Source organism: Octopus bimaculoides, chromosome 2 (genome assembly GCF_046866305.1).
Source record: "Octopus bimaculoides isolate indiv1 chromosome 2, ASM4686630v1, whole genome shotgun sequence".
In the NCBI taxonomy this organism is placed as follows: domain Eukaryota; kingdom Metazoa; phylum Mollusca; class Cephalopoda; order Octopoda; family Octopodidae; genus Octopus; species Octopus bimaculoides.
In genome coordinates, this window is record NC_142929.1 from 106937901 (window position 1) to 106955585 (window position 17685).

The 17685-nt window shown below is 37.0% G+C and overlaps 2 protein-coding genes across 8 annotated transcripts in view; one reads left to right on the forward strand and one right to left on the reverse strand.

Annotated features, from left to right (window-relative positions):
- The window catches only part of LOC106870382 (deformed epidermal autoregulatory factor 1 homolog), a 26202-nt gene extending 19471 nt beyond the window's left edge, over positions 1-6731 (reverse strand). For all 4 annotated transcript variants that reach the window (XM_014916423.3, XM_089347445.1, XM_014916422.3 and 1 more), the window contains exon 1: positions 6062-6731. In XM_014916423.3, the coding sequence (XP_014771909.1) occupies positions 6062-6497 (436 nt within the window). In that variant the 5' untranslated portion in view covers positions 6498-6731. The remainder of the gene's footprint in view (positions 1-6061) is intronic.
- A 208-nt stretch (positions 6732-6939) lies between these two features.
- The window catches only part of LOC106870388 (uncharacterized), a 49709-nt gene continuing 38963 nt past the window's right edge, over positions 6940-17685 (forward strand). For all 4 annotated transcript variants that reach the window (XM_089347444.1, XM_089347441.1, XM_089347442.1 and 1 more), the window contains exon 1: positions 6940-7010. In XM_089347444.1, the coding sequence (XP_089203570.1) occupies positions 6972-7010 (39 nt within the window). In that variant the 5' untranslated portion in view covers positions 6940-6971. The remainder of the gene's footprint in view (positions 7011-17685) is intronic.

The window sequence follows — 17685 nt, forward strand, 5'->3', positions numbered from 1 at the left end:
CCATCCAGTTTCACCAGTCCTCAGTCAAATCGTTCAACCCTTGCTAGCATGGAAAGCGGACGTTAAACGACGATGATGATGATGATGATATATACACACACACATCTCTCTCTATATATATATCCATATACTATTCATATAAATACAGTGTACATTTAAATACACTGTATTTATATGAATAATATATAGTCTATTGACTAATTTTTCTACACACGAGACCACTGGTAGTAAAAAATTTCTAAAATTTTTCCTTACCCTGATATTATTAATTATATATCCATATATATAGGTGGATATATATATATATACCAGGTGACCTGCCCAGTAATTCCTGGGAAGGTGGGCTTATCCCTTGGTTCCATTCTCAAAATTGTTTCGCTAATCCAGTAACAATACAAAGTATGTAGCCCTTAAAACGGTTTTTGTGTATCTATTGAGAATACTGAACTGTCTTACAAATGATCTTGTTTTAGGAATTCCCAATAAGTTATGAATACCCAAATTGTGGAGTCAGTTATGTAATAACATGAAATTAATTACCCTATAGTAACAATTCAAATAAAGTAGCCCCAAAAAGGGCTTTAATATGTTCCTAGAGTATATAGATCTTAGGAGGAAATACTAAAATCGTGAAACATTACGTAATAACAGGCTAATCAGATATGAGATAATAACAATTCAAAGTAAATAACTGTGGAAAAAGCTTTTGTGTGTTCCCAGAGAATATTACCCTCAGCAGCGCTAGTGTTGGTATATTTGTGAATAAGTCACTAACTGAAATAAGTGGATCTATTGTTTAGGAGAATACTATTTACTTGTTCAAGCCTTGTACTGGATAAATTGAGAAAATAACTAAAATAGTTCAAATACTATGAAATAAGCATACTCAATTTCATTTTTACAAATAATTTACAAAGGAGGGAATGGGTTATTTCCCTTGGACGCTTAAAAATAATTATGCCAGCCATTCAATCACGCCCAAATGTTATTCCTCCTACCGTTTACCCAAACATTTTTTCGAAATCAATTAATACTTAAAACCTCCCTAAACACATAAGCAATGTGGATGTGAAGTTTAAGAAAAATCGGTTGAGCTGTTTTGGTGCAAAATGAGGACATATAGATACATACACACACACACACAGACAGACATTTTCAGTTTTAATATGTAAGATTATATGCGATCTAGTACTTCAATATAATAATAGTCAATAGAATTGTTGGTTGGCTGATTGATTTCTAGTCATGCTTTACAATGTATAGAGAGAGGGAAAGTGAGAGAGTAAATGAGATACAGAGAGAATCAGCATAAGAGGTGCAGTATGAGAGCATATACTACACTTGACAATAAGAATGAAAGAATCATATAGACAGAAGAGAAGGAGAGGGAGTAAATGATATCAAGTTAAAAATATAAATTTCTTCAATTTATATTTTAAGATAATAAATATTTTCATTTTGGAAATTAATATTAACTTCATTATTTTGTACAAGCACCCTGAAATTTGATTTCAAAAATAATTGTTGTATGTATGTATGTATGTATGTATTATTTTGTGATGTTACCCATGGTAGCAAAAGTTACAAATCATATGACAAGTAATGAATGCTCTTGTATTAATATAATTAACACATGTGAGACATGTACCTTCAGTTACAGACCCCATTCGAGTAATGTGATTGTCTGAAGATAACCTTTGCCAGCTAAGTAACTATTGTGTTGCTGCACCAATCCCAGTTCTCTGAAATACAATAACATTTTTGGCAAGAGTCTCCAATTATATGCAAAGAACTTCAAACTTTTAAAGGGAAATCGAATTACATAATTTAATATCCTTCTTAGTGAAGGCACATGGTTTAGTGGTTAAAGTATTCAGCTCATGATCTTAAAGTCTTAAGATCAATTCCTGGCAGCATCTGTAATTCAAAGGACCAGCCTTGTCACATTCTGTGCCATGCTGAATCTCCCTGAAAGCTAAGTTAAGGGTATGTGTGTCTGTAGAGTGCTCAGTCACTTGCATGTTAATTTCACGAGCAAGCTGTTCTGCTGAGCAGATCAACTGTAACCTTCATCATCACAACTGACAGAGTGCCGGTTCAATGTCCTTGTATTAATATAGTAGGGGAGGCGCAATGGCCCAGTGGTTAGGGCAGTGGACTCGTGGTTTCGATTCCCAGACCGGGTGTTGTGAGTGTTTATTGAGCGAAAACACCTAAAGCTCCATGAGGCTACGGCAGGGGATGGTGGCGAACCCTGCTGTACTCTTCCGCCACAACTTTCTCTCACTCTTACTTCCTGTTTCTGTTGTGCCTGTAATTCAAAAGGTCAGCCTTGTCACACTGTGTCACGCTGAATATCCTCGAGAACTATGTTAAGAGTACATGTATCTGTGGAGTGCTCAGCCACTTGCACGTTAATTTCACAAGCAGGCTGTTCCGTTGATCGGATCAACTGGAACCCTCGACGTCGTAAGCGACAGAGTGCCAACAACAACAACAATATAGTAGGGTTTGATTTAAAGGAGATTTTGCTGCTATTTATAGGCTTCCACATAGACTGACTAAACATATGGAAATGATTCATATGGTACCTCATTCAGCCACAATCCTTAGTCTAGTATATTAACTAGACACTCTTTAATTGTTTAAAATAACTAATGCTGCATATAGTGGCTATAAACACAACAAAATATATGTAATAAAATAGAAACAAATATATGCTCTATTATATTGACTAATTAATAAATATGAATGGGAGTTGACAATAACAATGGAAGGATACTGGTAAGAATTTCAGAAGGACGATCAATATTCATGAAAGACTTGGTATTATTTGTAGAAAGTGCCAGATTTTTCCTTATTTTGGTTGTGCTCATTAAGTATTTAGTTAGTTTGTTGTTCTGGTATTGTTTTCCATGAGCTGTATGAATGATATTCCAACAATGAATATTATACGAAGATGTGTTGAATAGTCCAAATCAGTGCTGATTGTACAGATACAAGATGTACTGGTTGGCAGTTGGTTTAACAATTAAGTGAAATCTAGATGTGGCTTGCCTCTGCCTGGTTCAAAAACAAACTGTACACTTCTCAAGCAAAAAGTGATTAATCATATTAGGTGCAGTATGGGCACTCAAATCTGTCAGAATTAGCAGTCAAATCTCCTTCAAACTACTCCCTACTAAGTTTAAAATCATTGAAAATGAAGGATATATAATATATTCTGTTTTTTACTGTTGTTAGAGAAGAGCTAAGTAATGCAGCTATTAAAGTTTTGGATGTAGCTCAGTGGTAGAGCGTTCGCTTTGCATGCGAACGGCCCCGGGTTCGATCCCTAGCATCTCCAGAATATCTTTTTGGCATTAAGAAGGGCATCCAGCTGTAGAAACTCTGCCAAATCAGATTGGAGCCTGGTGTAGCCGTCTGGTTCACCAGTCCTCAGTCAAATTGTCCAACCCATGCTAGCATGGAAAGTGGACGTTAAACGATGATGATGAACAAGTATTTCCATATATTTATATATGGCTGGTGTTGTTTTGTGTATGATATATAGCTGTGGCTAAGTTGGAAGCTGTGGGTTATTGCGATATAGCAATGCACGAATGTCTCATCATTTAGAAATTGCAGTTGTACAATTCAGACCTTTTCCAGGAAGCAGAAGTGTAACTGAGAATGACAGAGCTTAGATATCCAATCACACATTTCTAGTGAAACTAGACGAAACATGTAAATGTATGGGAATAAAGCATAGGTGAACATGGAATAAGCTCTGCATTTTGTTGGGCATATGAGAAACTCATCATCATCATCATTTAACATCCATGTTCGATGCTGGCATGGGCTGGATGGTTTTGACAAGATCTAATGGCCTAAGGACTGCACTGTGCTCTCATGTCTGTTTTGGCACAGTTTTTATGGTTGGATGCTCTTCCTAATACCAACCACTATACAATGCGTACCAGGTGCTTTTTTTCATGCAATCAGCACTAATGAGGTTGCCATGCAGTTTGCAAGACTATGAACCCTGATGGGGTAGCTTTATATTAGAAAATGGGGGGGGGGTGAAAATAAGGGAGAAGGGGCCAGAGCAGAACAGGTTTCTAGCTGTATTTCACATACTCTAGTGAACCATTCAGAAGAGGTTGTTGATTTTAAATATTTAGTGATTTCGTATATAAAACGCCTCCGTTACTTAGTAGACAGTTTTCGACAAGTGAGTATGTAAAGCGTATTATTTCTGCATAGCGTCTGAGGTAACATGTAAATTTTATTATGCAAGTCTAAAAGTGTTTAGAGGAATTTTGTAGCGAGATGTAGTGAGGAGACAATGAAGTAGATACTATAATACGACAAACTGATGGTTTAAAACTGATCAACAGCAATAACTTGGCCAACCTCAGAGGTCCTTAGGTTATGGTGCAGTCCATTCCTCCGAAGAGCTATCTATCTATCTTCCATAATCTACCAAAGACATCATTGCAGTCATGGTCGCGCCGTATTTACTTTTCAAGGGTAGTATATCTAGATGGTTGGGCGTGATTTGAGGGAGATTTTGGCAGCTGTTTCTAGTAGGTCGAGAGATAGAATGTCATCTCCACAAGTAGAAAAATTAACGAGAAAAACACGCCTGATGAGGAAGACATGCAAAGATATGACATCATTGAAGAACATCAGAATTGACGGCGTGATATATGAAAAATGCGACACAAACACATCGTTGTACTGCTACTGAAGAAGCTTCAGTTGCTCGACCAGCAAGAAATAGATCCAAATATACCCCTAAGTCACATCTCAATATTTTAAAGAAAAAGGGAAAGGCATATAGAAAAACGTAGTCCTAGATATACAAGGTAGGATGGTCATAGTTGGAGAGTTTTTGATCACAAATTTACTGAATCAAGGTCGACTTGGAACGAAACAACAATAACCAAATGACTCATAAGAAGTTTCAGGTAATTTATAATAGCTAATTCATTATTTAGAAACTGCCAGTCTGAGAGAACAGCGCCATTTTTATGTTTACGTAATGATACACAAATATATTTATTTTGATGTACGTCCTTTAATGTTTAAATACGTTTGCTACAATTGTCAGATCGGAGTATATTTAATGCAATGAACAGAAAAGGGTTGTTTAGAAATCTTTTCTTTCAGCTATGAAAGTATGGATGGAAATATAGTTTTAAAAATGCTCCAGCAGCTACGTGTTTGGTAAAGTTTACAAACAATCAAGTATCGTTTACCACGAGTCTCCTTTCGCAAATCACAATGCTAAATAGTTGTGATCTTACAAAGCTGTGCAACGAGATTACGAAAGTATACAGAAACTGACATCTCCCATTCCATCAACAATCAACTAGATACTAAATGTAAAAACCACAAAGAATTTTTAGCATTAAACAATCTACTACAAGCAATTCGGTTAATATATTTATCTTCATCTTTTACTATTTGTAACCGAAATAACTGAGATAAATTATTTGTTTTCGAAAGAAAAACAACTTGTAGCAGTTATATTTCTCACTCAGATGTTCTACCACAGAACAACAATGACTTAATAAACCTCAGATAGTATTTTTCTTTTTTTTTACTTTTCAATATTCGAATAAATTATCTCGTTTCTTTTCATTCTTATAGCATATAACAAACAATATTGCTGAATAGTGTGATAATTCATTTGAGTGGATTTATAAAACAATTAAAAGTACAGTCTGTTACCAAGAAGGGTGAGCGATTTTAGTGTTTTTATAACTTTCATTCATTCCTGTACAATTTAGGAGGAAACTAGGAAATTTTTTGATTGGAATTAAATACGATCAATTATAATAAAGGAATTGATCAACTGATCAATAATAATAAAGGAAAAGAAACAATCAATATAATGGGAAGAGTTACTAAGCAAAACAAATGAAGATCATCTGATTAGCAATTATTGTTTAACAGAAAACAAAACAAAATGCGCTGAGTTTTGAATGGATATAAAACAATTATAAACATTTAAATGAAGGACAAAACTATAAACCGTAACAGGTTAAGAGAAAATGACTGGAGCAGTTCCTACCTGATCCAAATTTGTTCTTGTAGAGTTCTCCATTAGTGTGTTTACATCTGACAGGCAAAATCATGCAATGAACTGATTCGTCCCATTGATACTTGAACCCTTTAATATCTTTATCAAGAGGAGTTGGTTGGGTACTTAATGGAGGTTTCAATTCAGTCTCGTCAGCAACACTTAAGGTTTGATCATGAATCACGATATGTGTGGTCTTGATACCTGCTTCCTGAAGCTGCTCTGCAGAGAGTATACCTTGAGATGTTGCAACAAACACTTGATCTGCTGGAATGGTACCGTTGTTAGTGACCACGGATGGGGTGACAGTACCAGCACCACTGTCCGTACCTGGATGGTCGGAGGCAGTCTGCTGTGGGTCCTCCTCCTCCGTGAAGGCGGGATCGTCACCATTCGGTAACGAGTCGGAAATATCGACTTCAGACATAACAGTAAAGAAACTCTCCAGTCGACAAATTTTTCAGTCGGATTCTCTAATTTTGATTTGGGTTCAGGCATAAATAACAATGAAGGTAACTGAAAAAATGAAAAGCACATTAATTTCTGAGTCTTTCGGAAACAGTGAAACCTGAATTATTTTGCCATAAGCTTTGCTCGGAAATTTCCGTTGTTCGCCGCATTGAAGGACGAACGATGGCGGAAAAATGAAGTCCTCGTAGCTAGTAAGATAGATACTCTCGAACCTATGCTATTATTTTAAAACAGAAAATATTTGAAATTTATTTCTAAACATAAAATGAATTTCTAATTAAAACAAATAAAAATACGATTAAAATATATACTTATATTTCTTTTTAAATTCAAAAGCATATATCTGTACGTTGTCTAATAAACATCTCTGCGTCAAGAGTATATTTTTAGAGTTAGTCACGGAAGGAAAAGAAACTAAAAATGACTTGACATGGAAGGTTCAATTTTGGACTACGAATCCGAGTTTTCTGTGAGTATAGTGGATAATTTTAAAAAATATACTTATAATATAATGCTATTTGATGAAGAACAAATGTATTACGGATAAAAGATATTGACATTGTATGTGTTTCAAAATTTAATTATCTTAGATTTCAATGAGCAGCAAGTGCGCGCTTCCTTTAGAAATGCGTGTTAAACATAAATAGCAACATAACTCTATTGATATTATTTTTGTTTTGCTGCGTGAGCGATTATTCTAGTTCACAAGATAGCTTAATCATTTTCCTTAGTCTGAATATACAAATGCATGTTTCAGTTGAGAAACTGGGTTTTAACTATATGTTTCTTATTTTTCTTTTCTTCACGGACCTACGTAGGATTTATTGTTCATTTCTTTAGCTATAAAACATACAACTTATTAATATGTTATGCTTTAAACACTTAGAGACGTGTAATAGTATATATTAATTCGAAATATTAATATTTTATATCATTTTAACAATACTCTGTATGTCGGTTCACCGTCAATAATCTGTATTCAAAGATGACAATCCATTACGTTTTAACTTAACACCAACTATATTTGTTAGATTTTTACATTAAATATGATAAATATATTTCAAAGTCTTTAATTTCGACTATTTATTTCTAAAATTCCTGAAACTATTCCGTATTTTGAGCTTTCAGAACGAATTATTTCTAAACTCTATCTAAATGAGCCTCATTTAAGTTTCTATAATGGCTAAAGATATTCTTGTTTCATTTTATTTTTGGAGAGGATTACTATTAGTTATCACTATTCAATCAGTTTCCTATTCAAAATTGATAAACTGTATGAATATTTTTTTTTTCGTCTGATATGTATATTTGTTTTTCGCTGTGTACCACCAAATTATCAGTGTACTAACATTTAAGAAAATTTTATTTTGTTGATTCTAATGTTTTAGCTATCACTTTGAGCTAGGAATACTTCAATATTTCCAAGTTTGGAGTTATTGGAAAAAAATAAAAAGGAAGAAAAACCTTTTAGCATTTTATGATACTATATGAATTTAGTTTTGAATTCTATTTACGTACTTATATTTGTACGTGTCTACATTTTCTCAAATGAAATATATTAAGCACTTAAACTTAACGCGCACATGCCTTTTCAAATATATGCACAAGCGCGCGACTTTGAAGAGGAAGAGTAATTTGAAAGACTAGGTTCCTTGGAATGGGCTCGGGTGTTTCCACATGGCTATAAATCTCTTCGATAAACATACTTGCATTTAGGCTTTCTAGAGGTTCAGTAAGAGACTAGGTTATACTACACATTTATTTCTACCTGCAAAAAGCCCTTGTGAATGCAAGAAAGAATAAAGCATAGAATTTTGTTTCATAAGAAACAATTTAGTATTAATTTTTCTTTAATTAGTGTATGTGTATCAGTGACAAATACCTATCCGTGTTTATCTTTCCAACATTAAATGAACTTATATTATTATTCAAAAGCACTACATGTTACAAAAACAAGCCAACATAATTCCAGCAGATAAACCTTCGTATTACACCCTGTCTTAAGAAAAAAGTTGCAATTTGTCTGAAATATTTTGTTTGGGGAAAGAAAAAAAAAGATATGCTTAAAGCTGGAATATCTTTTTGATCTGCGGGCTGATCCGAGTTTAAATAACTAACACCTTCATTGTCATAAAATAGACATGTTTCAACACTAAATTTTAGGCCATAATACTTGACGCAAAAGATGCTCTGTTATAGGAGGAATTTCAATGGACAATATTATGTTTACATATCGTTGTTTGGCCTCGGGTCTTATCTTTCCTCGGACAGGACCCCCCCCCCCCGCATTAAAAAAAAAACGGTAGTACATTGTAATTTGTAGATTTAGCTGTTATTTCTTGTAGGTTGAATACCCACATAGTTATTGGTTTGTTTGCATTGTTATGGATCCTGGACATTGACTTGCTCTCGAGAGTTCAATAGTTCAGTGTGTGAGTGAAATGACCTGCTCAAGTACTGAAGTTATTGAACAGCATAAAATATGACTGCGATTTGGAGGAATTAAATATATTTGGAAGCTTTCAGTTTTACGTACACTTAATCTCATTATGAAAATTTTTTTTCGTTAAAGCACAAAGTGTGAACATAAGCAATTTCGATTCTTTTTGAGATCTCATTGGATCCAAATCCCATGAAACAGTTGTTATGTTCTCAGCACAAACTGCGCTGTTTAACTGGTTGTAAGTGCATACATATGTGTAAGCAGTTTCCTAACCTAACGTTTTATATGCCAAAATTCAAAATTGGAAAATAGCTTATTAAAAATAACACTTCCGCCTCTGCATTCAAAGTGATTCACTCATATAACATACACAAACAAGACGTGTTCTATTTCTTTTGCTTCGTCTTAAGCTTTCTTGATAAAATCTGACTATTGTATTTATCTCCCTTTGTTGTCGCTAGGCTTTTGATACTTACGCTCGGTTCATCTTTCCTGCACCATTAGCTTTGTATCCATGTATACCCTCTCTGAATTAAGATCGAAAATTGTTAACTACAGTTGATGGTACCATTCAGCTAGTCTTATTCTACAGTCTAGATTAACTTGTAGAAGTCATAAGCATTGTTTTTCATCTAACACTAAACTGAAACAGCAGGAATGAATTGGTCTGCTATTAAAAGACGAGTTAGGTCTAAATCGCATTATTAATGTATCTTGTACAACAGATATTTCAATAAAAGTCTGTTCGCATACAACTGAAAATAGAAATATTGAAGATGTAGGATATGCACACAAGAGCAATCTCTGTAATCATAGGAACAGCGAAACATGAACTTGGATTATCAGAATCTCTATTCTCTTTGAGATCCTGTCTTTGTTTAATAAAAAAAAAACTATTTCAGGAAAAGTATTTTTAAAATCTGGTTTATATCCTCAAATTTGCTTTACCATGGAGTTAAAGAATAATTTGGGTAAAGTATACTACACAAAATATAATTTTTAATTACTTTACCATTTTTAGTCTATTTTCCCGTGTTGGCTTGAGTTGTTTGGTTCAGCAGTTTCTGTGCCACATCTTTCCATGCATTTCAACCTTATGGCTGACATATAAATCCTTGTTGCTCAGTATTCTTTCTCAATCTTTTCTATTTATCATTAACAACACTTTCGCTAGATGTGAACGTCTTCTACATGTTTTCCTGCCTTACGACATTACTATTCAGACATTTACCTCTTAGTCTAGCTTGAGATATCTGTCACTATAGTAACCTACCTCCTTTTTCCTTTTGAAAACTGCCACTATGGAAGCACTCACTCTACCTCCAGTGATTCACATTAGCACAGTTATTTAAGAAACATGCTCAGCTCATACAAGTTGGAGCATTTCATAAGCAACATTTTTGCTCAGATTAACAACTTTATTGTATAATGAGCTTCCAAATAGTCTTCTTGTTCCAATTGCATTCAGAAAACTAGTCAGTTGTGACAAGCAGTGTTTAGTAGGGTGTGTTCAAAGAGCTGTTACAGTTGTCTCCAAGTCAGCTTATTGGATGTATAATAATGATATACTAAAATTACAATAATCTCGGACACATAACTGCCTCTCCTAAAATAAAGTCTTGAAATTTTGGCATGCACTTTGCAAATCCAAGTAAGAACTGACACAATTGTGTAAAGGGGTCTCAGTCTTATCAGTAACACAAAATGCATCCAGGGAAGTGGTTTATAACAAGAAGTGTATCCAGCTATTTAAGAACACATCAGCATGATTGTCAAGTCAGTGAAAAGTCCTAATTGCATATACAGGGCCTACATTTGTTAGAACTGTGCACAATAGTGGGTGAGTAGCCAGTTGCAAACACCTGGCCATACGGTGAGATTTAGTGCAATCATTTCATAATGGTCAGATGAAAACTTGACCATTATCAAATGATTTCACCACCTCTCTTCCCTTTCTGATGCAGAAAATCCACCACCAGAAACTCCCTGCTTCACTGGTAGGTACAAAACTTGAGGGCTGACACCATCAGCTTGGGCACAATGAAAAGTGGGTCTGGAGGGAGGAGAAGGGTCTGGAAGCTTAAAGATCTTGCGAATGGACAGAGATTTAGACATATTACTCGAAGCCTTTAATGCCACGATGAAAGGTTGCTCAAAGAGAATGAATGGGAGAAAGAGAGTCTGCCAAATGTCGACCCAACAGAGGGACCAGCTATCCAAGTTGACAGTGCCATGGTAGATAAAGCAATTAAGAGTATGAAGACAGGGAAAGCCCCCGGCCCATCGGGGATCACTGCAGAGATGCTCAAAATATCTGGCAGTGTCGGCTATAGCCTAGTCACTCATATAGTTAACCAGGTGATACATGGAGTCATACACAATGACTGGTGTAGCAGCAAAGGTAACTGGTGACGCTTTAGATACAAATAATTACAGAGGTCTCCAGTTGTTGGGTCAGGTAATGAAGGTCACGGAGAGGGTCATAGCCCAACTAATTAGGGAGAGAGTCAGTTTAGATGAGATGCAGTTTGGGTTCGTGCCAGGGAAAAGCACCACTGATGCTATATTTCTGGTAAGACAGCTGCAGGAGAAATACCTAGCCAAAGATAAACCTCTGTACCTGGCTTTCGTTGACATGGAGAAAGCCTTTGACAGGGTCCCCCCGCTCCCTTATCTGGTGGTCAATGAGGAAACTAGGGATAGATGAATGGTTAGTGAGAGCTGTGCAAGCCATGTACAGGGGCGCTATCAGTAAGGTGAGGGTTGGCAACGAGTACTATGAAGAATTCCGGGTAGGAGTCCACCACGGTTCAGTCCTCAGCTCCCTCCTATTTATCATAGTTCTCCAGGCAATAACAGAGGAATTCAAAACAGGATGCTCCTGGGAGCTCCTCTATGCTGATGACCTTGCGCTAATTGCTGAGTCACTATCAGAACTAGAGAAGTTTCAGGTGTGGAAGCAAGGACTAGAATCGAAGGGCCTTAGAGTCAACCTAGCTAAAACCAAAGTCCTAATAAGTAGGGAGGTAGACAAAACACAAACCCTTTCAGGTAGATGACTTTTACCACATTCCAGGGAGAAAAACTAGAAGTAGTTGATAGCTTCCGTTACCTAGGTGACCAAGTCTGTAGCAGAGGAGGGTGCGCTGAAAGTGTAGCTGCTAGAATAAGAATGGCCCGGACAAAGTTCAGAGAGCTCTTACCTCTGCTGGTGACAAAGGGCCTCTCACTCAGAGTAAAAGGCAGACTGTATGACGCATGTGTACGAACAGCCATGCTACATGGTAGTGAAACATGGGCCATGACTGCTGAGGACATGCGTAAGCTTGCAAAAAATGAAGCCAGTATGCTCTGCTGGATGTGTAATGTCAGTGTGTATACACAACAGAGTGTAAGCACCTTGAGAGAAAAGTTGGACCTAAGAAACATCAATTGTGGTGTGCAAAAGAGACGATTGCGCTGGTATGGTCATGTGGCAAGAATGGATCAGGATAGCTGTGTGAAAAAGTGCCACACCCTAGTGGTTGAGGGAACCTGTGGAAGAGGTTGTGGACTGGTATTGTAGATAAAGCCTTAAAATCTAAAAAACAAGCCTGAAAAGATTAAAGGCAGAGCAAAGAGCAGTATCAGTTGGAAAATAGATGGGTGCAATGTGTAGCCAAGAGGGAAGCTGTAAGAGGTTTGTCAATATTTGTGATAAGAGGTTTAGAGGATAAAGTGTTCCACTGCAAAGTAGTGTGTTGGTGTGAAATGAGATGTAGTGAGGGGAAAATGTGCATGCAATCATAGCAGTGCACTGACATAAGTGGCATAGAAATGTTATTGTAAGGAAGTTGCTGAATGAAGAGAAAGTGAGAGACTGGGTCTTTTCTAAGTATACCCAGTTGCTATTGAAATTAACTGCTTTATGGTTGAAATTACCATTAAAGATGTATGAGATACTGAAAATATTCTGCTGGTATTTGTGCCAGTAGCACGTGAAAAAACATTTGAGCGAAGTCGTTGCCAGTGCCGCTGGACTGTCTCCCGTGCAGGTGGCACGTAAAATGTACCATTTGAGCCTGGCCGTTGCCAGTACTACCTGACTGGCTCTCATGCCGGTGGCACGTAAAAGCACCCACTACACTCTCAGAGTGGTTGATGTTAGGAAGGGCATCCAGGTGTAGAAACTCTGCCAGATCAGATTGGAGCCTGGTGCAGCCATCTAGTTCGCCAGTCCTCAGTTAAATTGTCCAACCCATGCTAGCATGGAAAGTGGACCTTAAACGATGGTGATAATCAGGTAGTATAGGAACATACCATATGCAGTGATTTTATGTCAATGTCACCAACTGCTACAAGAGTGAAGTCTCTCTAGAAAGATGGACAGAAACTACAGAGCCATCACATTAACAGACCAAAAGGCAAAAAATTAGCTTAGATGTTATGTAGTTTGGCTTTGTATTAGGATGGAGGACTACTGATATCCTCTTCTTAGTGAGACAAGTTCTTTGCAAAAAGAAAACAAACCACTATGCATAGCAATTTTGACCTGGAGAAGGTAATTTGACAGTGCTGTACTCTGTAGGATGGTGGCTACCAAGAAACCTAGGTATAGATGAATAGCATGTTCAATGATAAATTTACATGCAAGCAGGTGTCCAACAGGGCTCCATTTTTGTTACAGTTCTGCAGGCCATAAGTTTCAAACTGACTGACTGTGGGAACTTTTGTATACCAATGATCGAATTTTCACTGTTGAATCTTGAAAAATTAAAGAAGCAATTTGAAATATGGAAGCAAACCTAGAATTGTAAGTTCTAAAAGTAAATCTAGCAAAGATAAAAATTTTAGTTATCAAGAAAGAAAACAAAAACTTCACTGCCTTCTGAGAACTGGATGTGATCAGTATGTAGAAAAGGAGTAGGTGAATAAATACTGTACCTGGTGTAATGTATGGATGTCCAAGTGAGGTAGTGGAATTGCAGCCTGACAGAAGGCCTTCGTGTGTAGCAGAAATACAAGAATAATTAGTTGTAATTAGTTTTCAGTAGCTCACTGGGTAGCTGATAGTATGTTACCTTTTCAAGTGGATAAGAGCATTTCAAAAACGTTGCACTAGAGTAAGAAGTGAAAAATGTTTAGGAAGTGATTACTCTGCCTGACAACAAAGGGATTCTCTTTCTGATTGAAGAGTTGATTGTATGATACTTGTGAATGAAGTGTGATATTGCATGGTTGTGAAATGTAAGCATTGGATGCATAAGAAGGAAGAATTGGATCTAGAAACTGAACTGGAATGAGATAAGTGATGCATATAAGTGATGCATATAAGTGATGCACTGAACTTACAGAAGAGGAAGACATGGGACAAAATGGTGAAAGCTAATCTTGGGAGGCTGAATCTCACAAGAGACTGCAGTAAGTGGCGAGATGTTCTGCTAGACCTATTCAAGCCATGCAACCATGGAAAAGCAGACATAAAATGTAGAAATTACAATAGATTAACTTAAAGGTTGCATGCTGCCAGTAAGTCTCTTTTGTATAAATTCCTTAAGTTCTGTGGTTGCAACATGGTATCAAGTTAGAAAAGTCTTGATTTATTAGTGCTGTATTTTTGATAGTCTGTGCAGCATATGGACAATTAACTATTAAATAAGTATACCACAAGAAATAGTAAATATATATTATATAAAAAGAAACAAAAATACGCCTATTCAAACTGCACATAAACACTATTAATGGATAATTTGTGATAATTGAATATGCAAATTTAGCTGACTGCTTGACAGTTTTCAATGTATGAGAATTTCGTAGGTGGTTAAGTTGAGTAGTGGACAGTATGGATATTTTTTAATTGCACTTGATAGAAAATATTTAAAAATGTGGAATGCGAGAACTTTCCATTGAAAAACAGTAAGTTGGTAAAACAAAATTTAGCAGGCATTCTTCGTAAATCTGATCTCATAAGTTTAAAAAAAAAAAAAAAGCAAAAGAACAATATGGTAGTGATTAAAAGGATACTCAAAGCTTTGAACTAACAATAATAAATGCAAAGAAATTGTTGTGGATTTTCCTTTCTATTTCATGACTAAGTAAATGGACATGCTTGATGAGCAGGATGGGTAACAAGTTTCTGTAATTGCTGAATGTTCAAGAAACTTTGCTGTCTTTAAATTATTAACATCTATTGTCTTTATGTAAGATGTTCATAGTTAAAATGTTTATCAAACAATTGCTCCATGCTGTAACTGTGCTTAAGCTACAAGTTGGAAGAAAAGTAAAATATGTTTATAATCATCATCATCATCATTTAACGTCCGTTTTCCATGCTAGCATGGGTTGGACGATTTGACTGAGAACTGGTGAACCACATGGCTACACCAGGCTCCAATCTGATTTGGCAGAGTTTCTACAGCTGGATGCCCTTCCTAACGCCAACCACTCCGAGAGTGTAGTGGGTGCTTTTACGTGCCGCTGGCACGAAGGCCAGTCAGGAGGTACTGGCAAAGGCCATGCTCAAAATGGTGTTTTTTATGTGCTACCTGCACAGGAGCCAGTCCAGTGGCACTGGCAACGACCTCGCTCGAATATCTTTTCACGTGCCAGGAAGGCGACGCTGGTAACGGTCACACTCAAATGGTGCTATTTACGTGCCACTGGCACAGAAGCCAGACAGCTGCTCTGGCAATGATCACACTCGGACAGTGCTCTTAGCGCTCCACTGGTACAGGTGCCATCACGATTTCGCTTTCACTTGCCCCAACAGGTCTTCCCAAGCCGAGTTTAGTGTTCAATGAAGGAGACGTTGGCACGGGTGCCAGTCGTTGAATTTAGTTCAATTTCGATTTCACTTGCCTCAACTGGTCTTTGCAAGCCGAGTTTAGTGTCCAATGAAGGAAAGGTACGCATAAGTGGGCTGGTAGAGGCCGCGGATTATGGTCTCACTTGGCTTGCCGGGTCTTCTCACGCACAGTATATTTCCAAAGATCTCGGTCACAAGTCACGCCTCGGTGAGGCCTAATGTTCGTAGGTCGTGCTTAACCACCTCATCCCAGGTCTTTCTGGGTCTACCTCTTCCACAGGTTCCCTCAACTGCTAGGGTGTGGCACTTTTTCACACAGCCATCCTCATCCATTCTTGCCACACGACCATACCAGCGCAATCGTCTCTCTTGTACACCACAACTCATGCTTCTTAGGTTCAACTTCTCTCTCAAGGTACTTACACTCTGTTGAATATGCACACTGACATTACTCATCCATCGGAGAATACTGGCTTCATTCCTTGCGAGCTTACGCATGTCCTCAGCAGTCACGGCCCATGTTTCACTACCATGTAGCATGGTTGTTCGTACACATGCGTCATACAGTCTGCCTTTTACTCTGAGTGAGAGGGCTTTTGTCACCAGCAGAGGTAAGAGTTCTCTGAACTTTGCCTGAGCCATTCTTATTTTAGTAGCTACACTTTCAGCACACTTTCCTCCACTACTATCTTGGTCACCTAGACAGCGGAAACCATCAACTACGTCTAGTTTTTCTCCTTGGAATGTGGCAGAAGTTGTTTTCTGCACATTTACAGTGTTTATTCCTCCTGAACATCTGCCACATACAAAAACTAACTTCCTAGTTAACCTTCCTTTGATATTGCTGCACCTCTTATGTGTCCATAGCTTACACTGGGAACATCTTATAGAGTTTCTACCTATGCCTTTTCTCCAGATCGAGCAGGGCCATCTACCTGAAAGGGTTTGTGTTTTGTCTAAAAATAGCTAAGTTTATGACATGTCTAATGAAATGCTGGTTCCTTATCCCATAACTGTTGTTTTGTTGAAGGTGACACAGTACCAGTGTGTCTACTATTTGTCTGAAATTGCAGTATATATTTTAGCCTAATCTTTTAGTCTTGCTTCTTTTTCTCATGAAGTATCTACTTATTTCACTTTTACATTGTATCTTATTGATAGTTTGAATCTTTTTCTGCAAGTGATGTTACTTTGAGAAGTTTCTGGTGTTTCTTTATCCTTTATATTCAACTCCTCTGCTCTATAGAGGGTCAATATTTCAGATTTATTGAAACCATTGCCTCATAGATGAGTAACTGTACAACATAATTCAACTTAATCTAAATATTAGTTTTGAACCTGTAGGAGGAAAATTCTTTTGTATATGAAACCATTGTTCCTTTGCTCATCATTCTCTTGCCATCACTCAACCCTATTACTATTTGAATTTATCAGACCAGCAAACATGTAGCTGCCAGTGTTGCATCTTGTATTACTTGCTCTCAATACTTTCACTCTTACATCACTCCACTTTCACACTGTTTCCCCACAATATCTCTACTTTTACTCTAGCTCCACTGTCATTGCTCTCTTCTATTGGCCACACTTTTGGTCATGCTACCTCCAAATGAAGGTCCTTTAGTTTTGTTCAAGACATGAAAGCCTCTCTGATGTTGGTACCATAATAAAAATGCACTGACTGGTTGGTACTAGGAAAGGCATCCCGCCATAGAAATCATACCAAAATTGGGACGTATGAACAAGATATGATCCTTTGACTGACTTAGGAGGGCATAACTTTGAACAAAAACTGATTAGTACTGTGGCAATCTGTACAATTTATGCTGTAAAATAATGATTAGCCTTTCCCCTTGTTGAAGAAATGTAGAACATGTGAGCATGAAGCAGAAAATAATATTAATTTCAGTCTTGGATATC